The following is a 10203-nucleotide window of genomic DNA, read 5'->3' as shown; positions in this document are numbered from 1 at the left end:
TACTTTGTTTTTTTTTTTCAAAACTTCTTTCCCACTTCTGCTCCTTCATGTGAGTTTGATTTTGGAAGTGCGCGTTTATCTCCGCGTCACCCGGCCAGGCACTCTGGCAGCCCGCTGCAACTTTATCAGATGGACTCAGAATGGAGAGAAGTTGACGCACCCTTATTCTGTGGACCGTTAACTTTCCTCGGCAAAACTTTTCCTCATGCCATTACAACCTATGTGCGACGATAAAGCAGGAATCACGCTCCACATTATTTTGGAAACTTTTTGACCAGCGTGCAACTCACTTTGTTTTCCCTTTGGACACTTTTACTGCGCAATTACGCACGATACGCAAAAAGGAATGGCTCCACGTCGGAGACAAAAAACGGGAGTACAAACTATTTTGCATGTGTGCCTTTCTATTTCTGTAGTGTTCTCATACAATATAGACTTGGAACATCCCTTGGTGTTCCGTGGACCTAATTCTAGTTTTTTTGGCTATTCTGTGCTGGAGCATTATTATGACAACACACGCTGGTGAGTCCCATTTGTCTATTTGCTGCTGTTTTGGTTATTTGTAACATTTTATTAGCTAAAAAAAAATCACACAATGTAACTATTTTGTTGATTTATTAAGAAATGACGAGATGTGTGTAATATAGACACTTGAGGGATGCTCATTGACTTTTTCTGGTTGTGTCAAATGAGTGCGCTCTTCTCTCTCTTGGTTTGTTCAGGGTCATAGTAGGGGCTCCCAGAGCCAACTCTACCTACAGTAGTTCAGTGCACGCTCCTGGTGCTGTGTTCAAGTGCAGAGTCCACAGCAACCCGGAGCGCCGCTGTACGGAGATGGACTTGGGAAGAGGTCAGTCGATCTCGCAGCATCAACACCACAGCCATGTGATAAATTGGAACACCTTCCAAAATCTACAAAACTCCCCCAAACATCTGTTTTGTTTTATCACAATAATGCAGCCCTTTACTAGTCTTTTTTTTTTTTTATCATAACCTGCAACATTCATGAGACAAGAGGCTTCTGTGTGCAGAAGTTTTTCTCACTCCTTGCCTACATAAATATGATTTATTCCCCAGCTAATATTTCCTGTGCATACAACCGAGTCAAAAAAACTTTCACCGCCCACCCTCATTTTCTGGTCTTGTGAAGATCACCGGAGTTCGTGCATGGCTTTGATATAATCAGCGTGTCACCAAAAACATATGCTGACTAACAGCTAGAATCAAATTGATCATTATAGACATCCAAGTGTCCAATGTGACCAACTTACCCATTGTTATCATGCTTGAAAAAAAAAAAAGAAAACGGTCATGCTTTCATCCTATCACAATACAATCAAACCTCTAAAGTTGAACACAAATCTTTCTGGGATGCTGGAGCAGAGGGCCACTAATATTGTGGAGCGCCAAATGGGTATTGGCTTTACCCATTTGGAATCAATCAAAACTGAATTAATTTGCTGCAACTTCCACTATCATAAAACCTTTATTGGAGTTCCCAAAAAAAAGATGTTCTATCTTTTACACATTTAAAGAGAAGTTGGCCACTGTATAAGAAAACTAAAATTCAAAAATACTCAGCCGTCAAGATGCCTGAAAGCCATGTGGAAAGAAAAACGGCATCATTTATGTCCAAGATAATCTGGTCATGGTGTTCATTAGCTTATCTTCTATTTATCTCAGCATCTGTTTGGTCAAATTAACTTTTGGATGCAAAAAGTTTCGTTGTATTGCCCATGCAGACAGACAATGATTCATCATCACACAAGTTTCATTTACTTTGTTCTATTCCGTGTTTTTTGTCTCGTTTTATAAGCCTTCCGTAGCATCACAAAAAAAGCCAAAGATATATCAGAATACTTTAATGGAGATTTTTTTTTCATGTTTTTGAAGATTTGTCAACATCTAGTGTGATGTTAAACACAATGATGGTTTAAGCCCCTACTTATGTTTGATGTTTGAGGTCTATTTCTCACAAAATCCTTGGTTGAACTCCAAATCAAGCCACTTTTGGAGCATTTTCCTGAAATAATTCCACTGTACATGTATTCTCTTGGCTTGCAGCGACCTAGCAACCACATTTAAACAAACAAACAACTTCCATGTTTTTAAAGCATCAGGATATTGTTTGCCAAGCTGACAGGACAAGACCCAAAAGTCCGACAATAGCGGACAATTTTTTTTCTTCTTCTGCAAGGCATCCTTTGTCCTGACGTTGTGACGTCTGCAAATTGCTCTCATTGTCCCTCAGGAAACAAGCCCAGAGAGTCGTGCGGGAAGACGTGCCAAGGGGACAGAGATGACGAGTGGATGGGAGTAAGCTTAGCACGTCAGAACAGAGCTGATGGCAAAATACTGGTGAGTTGATTAATGAGAGCTGGGCCTGATTACAGCGGCATCATTGTTTCAAAAAATAGTCCAAGCATGTGGTTTCACATTATGTGTTAGTTTTCCTCTCATTAACACAACAGTTGCCTTGTATAAGTTGCCTATCATATGCCTGGGGGTCTTTGATGTAGCTCAATTCAGTTTTATTTATGTACAGTAGCACTGATTCATAAATTATTCCAAGGATCTTTCTATCACGTGGCATGCATTGAAATGACAAAGCAAAATACCAAAATTAAATAAAATAAAAACTAAACATACACTAGGGCAGAGTCTCATGTTCTTTGATAAAGCTTGGAGTTCCTCTTCGGCTTGTACGTGCAATATGAGCTCTATTTTAGTAGACAGCGTGTTTGCGCTCGGCAGATACTGATTTCCATATCAGCGCAAGCCCGCTGCACTTTTGCCTATTTGGCAGCTCGAGTGCCTTGCATATGCACCTGGCATAGTGATGATTTTGAAATTCATTCATTTCTTCCTTCATTTACTTCAGAAATATGTGAAGAGCAACCATCAACGAGCAATATGTCTTTTAAACCAGCCCATTGGGCAGTTGGACTAATAATCTACTTAAAAAATGTTTATGACTCCAGATGCGTTTTATTTCATGCAACAACTTGATTAAATTAAATTGAGTAAATTCAAATCACCATTTTTTTTTGTCAGTGCATCCCTCAGCCCCTCTATGGTGGTCCTTTATTAACCTCTTATAATGGGCAACAGGGGAACCATCAGTTCGACAAGCAGGAAAAAGTCCAAGCCAGTTTTAAAATCATCGTGAGTCACACAGATTTACTGTAAATACCAATATTGGCTTGAAAAGCCTTCTGTCTGACTTCTTGGTCATGCAGGAAAAATGAGAGGAATCTTTCTCTCTCTGAGGATTTACGGTTCAGCCTGTATGAATATATTTTATATGCCCTGGTGGAATCAATTGGCATGATTTTTGCAGCATCCTATTACCCCTGGCTGCTGTTTCAGGAATGTGAGTGAGAAGTTACACCACCTTCACCTGCAAAATTTTGCGGCTGTCTCAATAAGTGTATGATAAAAGAAAGGTGCTGACTCATCATATCCCAATGTATTGCTAGGCTGCTCGACAGCCCGTAACGTTTTTTGTTCTCGTCATTTGAATGAGCTCATGTTGCAACGCATCAGGGGGGATCCGTCTGCTTGGCAGATGTTTCTTCCAAGGCTCTCACTGAACAAGAACATGACAATAAGATGTGGCGCCATTTATATTTGAGGTTATTCTATTGCCACTTAAATTTGTGAGGTTAATTTCAAATAATCCTTGGCCTAAAAAAAAACGCCACTGTCCTTTTATAAATACACTCAACCTTTTATAGCGTATACGGCATTCAGTGATTGGCATTAAAGTGACTTGCCAACGTAAAGAGTAAAATCTGATTGGACAAAAAAAAATGGAAGAAAATATAATAAATCCCCGCAGTTTCATGGACCGAATACAAGCACTGAGTTACATTTACAATCTAAATTCTGAATTCCTTGGTGGGTCTGTCTACCTGCCATAAGCATTAACATGGTTGCTACTCCACCAGTATTATACACCACTAAGTGATCTAGGGTCTTCACAGCAGTAAAAGGAGACACTATTCTCCCTTTTATAAGGCATTGTCCCATACAAATGATTTAGGTGTTATTTTAGGATCACATTTGTGTTGCCTCAAGCTTTTGTATTGCTTAAATTTAGATACAATTCCTCCACGCTGCATGTTTAATGCCGTAAGGCCCGCCTTGAGTTATGCACCCTGCAGAGTCATTGAAGAAGGTTCCACATCCTCTGAGACCCACTGACTCCAGCCCAGCGCGAGAGCGTCTTGAGCAAATACAATGCGGTCGAGGTCTATCTGCTTTAAAAGAGTAAAAGCAGTGTTTTATTTTTCTGCAGGCCTGTGCCCACCGTTGGAAAAACGTCTACTATGACTCGGAGCATATCCTACCGCATGGATACTGTTCGATCATCCCGCCATCTCTCCAGGGCAGGACGCAACCCCTCATTCCATGTTACGAAGGTACGTAAAGTGGATTGCTTGAACAACTGTGTTATGAAACTAAAATAAAGGAAAAATTCATACATACGTACATGACTATATTCTTGGTGGAACTGAAATCTGCACTTCATTGATGTTTTTCTGATTGCTCAGCAATAAGTTCCATTTAAGAGTTTATGGTTACCATCACACTTTTCTCTCACCAAAATCTTTCCGTGGCGGTATCACCAAAAAAGCCAAAGAAAAAGCAGAACACACGACGTAGTAAATCGTTCAGAAACTTATTGGTTGAACTCCAAATTGCTTTTGGATCATCCAGCTCCCTGTGTTATGTTCAAATGATAATGACAGCTTTTGTTTAATTTAGATTTTAATGATGTGATTTATATTTCGTGCCTCCAATTAAGGATATTTATGATCAATATAAGGATGATTTATATATAAATATTGTTTTTACTTCTCACCCATCTTGGGAAGCAATTTGTTTACTACTTGGGAGTGTAGTTCCATTTTAGTCACTTGATGTGCATCTGTTTTTGAGCCTCTGAAAACAGGTAGAGTGAAACCTCCAAGGTCAAAAGTATGCATTGGTCAGTCCTCAAAGGACATTGGATATCTGTTAGCCTCTATTGTGAAAACTTCACAGCATTTGTGCTGCCAATGACGTTCATCAGGTCGCACTCGCTCACCACGCTTCCAATCTGCAGCAGCGGACTTGTGACTTGTCTTGTATTCAACTTACCGTGCATTTTACGCTGATCCGAGTTGAGCTTTTTTTTTGTAATCCGAGAGCGTCCCCCTCAAATTGAGTGGTCTCGTTGGATGTTGAGCGGCTCCTTTCTGCCTACACTCAGCTCCCCCAGATTCCTCTTGGATGTGACCCGCTCCTTGACTAACTCCATATGGAATGCCGAGAGAGCGAAAACTCCAGTAAATGTTGGATCAAGCACACAGTGAAATAATTTGTGGTTTGTTTTTTTGTGTCCAGATTATAAGCAGAAGTATGGGGAAGAGCACGGCTCCTGCCAAGCTGGGATAGCGGGAGTTTTTAGAGAGGTCAGTAACGATGCTTGTTCATCTTCCTAATTTTTGTGACACATACAGTGAAGTGTATTATCATGTTTTCATGGCGAATGCATAAAATGACTCCTTACTTAATTTTACTCTACTTTGTTTGAACACTACTGCAAAGCTCTATTTTTCTTCTTCGACTCTGTGGGATCATGACAATATTTTTTTCCATGTTAGATTGTGAAATGAAGTAGAATCTCAAACTTAATAAGGCATCCATGTCGCCCGATAACTGCAATCTTAGGTTTCCGCTGGCTGCAGCGGCCTTTCCTCACCTCTGGGGTGCTTCCCCGCGATAAAAACGATTAAGAAAACACACGTTTCCCTTTTCTGAATATAGCGGGGCCGGGGGATGCACTGCTGACCGATGACATCATCCACTATCACACAATAGCTTTTTGTACAGCACTCCATCCTTAAACGGTCGGCCCAAGTGAGTCGAACAGATGCGGTCCAATTGCGTCTTTCTGTGAAATGTACTGTCGAGTGCAAACATTTTAAAAAAAAAATCCATATAAGGTATACGTTAAAATGTGACATTAGCTTGTCTGTACATTTGCGATATAATTTTTTCCTGATGGTGCTCAGAAGTCTCACATTGCAGTCAGAGCCAATTTAAGCAGAGGCCATCACAGAACTGTCTTTCTTTGAAATGCAGGTTCTGTCCTTGGAGAATAAAATGTGATGTTTGAAGTAGTCTTACTTATTATACATATTGGTTACTGATTGCAGCTGCGGTACTGCGTCAGATTACACTCATACAAGTGGAAAAAAACAAGTTAACCAGCTAATATTGAAACCCAATGGTAGGTCATTTAACATTTACTGTGGTAAAATGAAAACAATCAAACACTCTGACAAAAGTATTTTTTCCAATAAAAATTGACCAGGTCCAACAATCAATTTGGGAATTGCTGTTATCCGTTTCATAAAACACAATACAGATTAAATTGTGTCTATGCATTATATAGATGAAACGGTTTTCCATGTAATAGTTCACAGATTGAATAGAAATAGATAGATGATTTTATATCCTATAACTTTTTTTGCTCTCATTTCAAATCAGTGTTTAGAATGTAGTTTTAAATGGACAAAAAGCAAAATCATCAAACAGTTGAATCGACAAAGGATCCCTGTTGAGCTATTTAGTCATTTGAATGACACTCCACCCCCACCAATAAGCCCTCGCTCCTAAAGGAATGTATGGAATTCCTTCAAAAGATGTCCAACTGTTAAATCTTGGCCTCATCTGCACCGAGCTCACCGGTCGCCAGATGTTTGGCATCTGTGACGGATCGCTTGGACTCTGTGTGCGTGTGCGTGTGCGTGACTGAGCAAGAATAACGTGATGTTGACACATTTAAGCAGGATGTTGTTTGCTTTTGTTTTCATATTTGTGTGGAGCCCAATTCAATAAAAGAGAGCCTGTCAGAGAAACATCGGAAGTGATTATTTGTGGCGAGCCTTTATTGTCACTGACCGCTCAAACTGTCGCAGTGCAAAGCCGTGACCGAACAAGCCATCCGCCAGCTGTCAATTTTACACGGGCTCCACATTCCTGGTCACACTTCTTGGCCTCCGACCGGTTGATTTAGCAGCAGATAGCGCGCAACCGTTTGTGGCCTTCGGTTAACCAAAATTTCACCCTGCGGCTCTTGTGTTTTCAGCTTGAGCTGTGCAGATGAAAGGTAATTCATGGCCCCAAAGAGAGAATTATCTGAATGAAAATGTTGGGGGTTCATTTACAGGAGCTGGTGGTGATGGGGGCCCCAGGGTCTTACTACTGGACTGGGACAATCAAGGTTTACAACCTGACGTCTGACACCTTCTACAGTCCAAACAAAGATGATGTCGACTCACACAGATACAGCTATCTTGGTAAGAGGCTGCTATTATGTCTTAATGTGGAATATAAAAGGTCAATAAATCAAACAGCTGACCCCAACCTGTGTTTTCAGGCTACGCTGTGACTGCTGGACATTTCTCCTCTCCTAATGTGATCGACATAGCCGCAGGGGCGCCTCAACACAACGGCAGCGGGAAGGTAAGCCACCTCATCTTTCTGCTATGTTTTCTAGCCGGTGCAGACCGCAACACTGATCATGTTTTTTTCTTCTTTTTTTCCACCCTCAGGTTTACATTTTCAAAATTGATGGCGTGTCTTTGGTGAAGAGTTTTCAAGCCTCAGGGAAAATGGTATGGCTTCAAATGTGGTTTAGATGCACACACTGACATTTCTGTTTTTAATTATTATGTAGAGGCTACTGTATGCCTTACGTTATAGATTTATGTGATGTTGATGAGACAATCTTATACCAAAATGTTTGGATGTACTTTTAATTGAGGCAGCTAATGTTTTCTATTTGTATTTAATTTTAAGTTGTTTAAAGGGAACATACCACCAGTCAGACTGTCTGCATGTCAATGATGAAATAGGAAAAAAAATGTCTGTGATCTGACCCAATGCTCTGTGGCTCGGCTTGGTTCCAGATGGGCTCTTACTTTGGCTCCTCATTGTGTGCAGTTGATCTGAACAAGGACGGCCTGTCAGACTTGCTGGTGGGGGCACCCATGCACAGCCAACTACGGGATGAGGGCCGCGTAACTGTGTACCTCAGCAAGGGCAATGTAAGTGGGTTGGCACAATTCGATCATGTAAACTGAGTTATTGTACTTTTTTTTTTTAATCTGAAGTTAGTTCCAAACTGGCGGCGCACTCTCAGTTTTCACATGCAATTTCTGTAGATTTTTTTTTTTTTTTTAGGAGTGTTATGTGGGCAGTATTTTTCCTACCACCACACAAACGTTCTTCTGCTTCGGAGCTCTGTGTGATTCCTTCCTGAGTTTTCGTTTAACATCATGAATTCTGTGTGTCTGTTTTTCTCACTGCCTGCCTGCATATCCTTTTTCAGGGGGTGATGGAAGAACAGGCCGTTTTGACCGGAGACAATGCTTACAACGCCCACTTTGGAGAGTACATTTCCTCGATTGGAGACATCGATGATGATGGCTACCAAGGTCAGTGTAAAGTAATAGCATCACGGTTCACTTACTCCGTGGCTCAGGGGCCAACATAGGGCAGCACGGCTCAGGTGGTCCAGTGGCCATCAAGTAATTGGTGTTTGCTCCATATCCACTCTTCTGACAACAAAGCATGCTCAAAAGATCTTTGTTATCGTTTTAGGTTAGCCTTCACATATTTTTGCAGATTTTCTCGAGTCATAAGTCAAATATTAATTGTGCAATCAAGGAAGTGTTTCACTAACGTTCATTCATTCCGGTCGTTGTCCTTTACTCGCCGTCGTGGAATAAGTAGAGCTTCTAAAAGACGAGCAACTGATGAGGGTTCAGAACAAATTATTGTTTGTCCAACTTTCAAAGTTGGTTCAAAGTGTCATTCTGACATTTTATTAATATGGCTACTTTCCTGGCTTTTACCTGACTTGGCTCTCGGGGTGCCACCTGGCACCCTTCTCATGCCCTACTATTTCCCAGTTTCAACAGTCTCTCGGCAAGCAGCCTTGCGCAATTTTTGTTTGTGGTGGAAAAATAGTCAGTTGTAAATCATCTAATAACCCATCATTATAATTACTCTCTTGATGACAAAAAGAGCCAAAGCGACTGAGTGACTGACAGCGTTCCCATTCAATTTCAAGCGACATATGTAGAAATAATTGTTTTTATGAGGATAACTGCTATGTTGAGTCATAATTAGTTAATTATTGTGTGTCAGATACTCAAACGTACTATCCCTTTTTACAATTCCCAGTTCAGCTTATATGTGTTTTATTTGTTGAAACGGGATATGGTAATGTTATTGAACTGCTCTTGCCAGCACTTTATAGTCTTGTTTCCATTCCCTCAGAAGGTCGTCCAAATTTTTCTAGCCACTAACAACACTTAATTGTCTATCTACAGTTAGCTGTTTGTGGCCCTAGTGTGTACTGTCCAACCTAAGGCAAACACACACTAAAGCCTCAATACTTCACAATCATACAGTCTACCATTGTTGTATTTCAATTCCCCTGCAGATGTAGCCATAGGTGCTCCTAAAGAGGATGACTATGGAGGAGCTGTTTATATCTATCACGGGGATGCCACAGGAATCATCAGCAAATATTCCATGGTGAGACATTGCCATTAATGTGCATCAATGCATGTATAATGTAGGCTATGTGCTGGATTTTAAATAGAAAACATATGGTCACCATGCATGTGTGTCAAATAACTCGAGTTAAAAGAGAACTGTGAGGAGAATGCGGTCTAGGGAATTAATGTTAGTCCTGAAAAGGCTTTAACTGAGCTATGACCATTATAACCCACAATGCACTTCTATGCTGGAAATGACTTGCGTAACCCCACAAGCCATTTTGGATCGTAATACTGCTGTATGGTTACAACATTAGTGATGAGGGTGCTGACTGTATTACAGTAATATTTTATTTGTAAAAAAAAAAAGTATGCTTGTGTTTCTGTTTCGGTTCTGCTCGTAAGCATCTGCATTGCATTGAAGGTCTGCTCATGAGAATGTTTTATTTGTAATTTTGCTTGGGTATTTAACACAAGATGTCGAGATGTAGTATAGTCTAACAGTCAAGAGCTAAAAATCTTTGTTTTATCATGACGTTATTGAAGTACTATGTGAATGTATTTGATCCGCCACTTGTTTTGTAGATATATATATATATAAAAGGCTACTTTGGGGACACTCTTCCGATTTTTGACATGT

General features: G+C 40.5%; 1 protein-coding gene across 1 annotated transcript in view; it reads left to right on the top strand.

The window, feature by feature from the left end:
• Positions 1-142: 142 nt before the first annotated feature.
• The window catches only part of itga9 (integrin, alpha 9), a 35244-nt gene continuing 25183 nt past the window's right edge, over positions 143-10203 (top strand). The window contains exons 1-11 of the mRNA XM_085921925.1: positions 143-522; positions 723-850; positions 2252-2358; positions 4301-4424; positions 5392-5459; positions 7223-7352; positions 7433-7518; positions 7608-7670; positions 7965-8102; positions 8387-8492; positions 9506-9600. Coding sequence (XP_085778051.1) covers positions 347-522; positions 723-850; positions 2252-2358; positions 4301-4424; positions 5392-5459; positions 7223-7352; positions 7433-7518; positions 7608-7670; positions 7965-8102; positions 8387-8492; positions 9506-9600 — 1221 coding nt within the window. The 5' untranslated portion in view covers positions 143-346. The remainder of the gene's footprint in view (positions 523-722; positions 851-2251; positions 2359-4300; positions 4425-5391; positions 5460-7222; positions 7353-7432; positions 7519-7607; positions 7671-7964; positions 8103-8386; positions 8493-9505; positions 9601-10203) is intronic.

Source organism: Syngnathus leptorhynchus, chromosome 10 (assembly GCF_054491065.1).
Source record: "Syngnathus leptorhynchus isolate UIUO chromosome 10, UIUO_Slep, whole genome shotgun sequence".
In the NCBI taxonomy this organism is placed as follows: Eukaryota; Metazoa; Chordata; class Actinopteri; order Syngnathiformes; family Syngnathidae; genus Syngnathus; species Syngnathus leptorhynchus.
The sequence above is the reverse complement of the archived record's forward strand: the minus strand, read 5'-3'. Positions and strand labels throughout refer to the sequence as shown.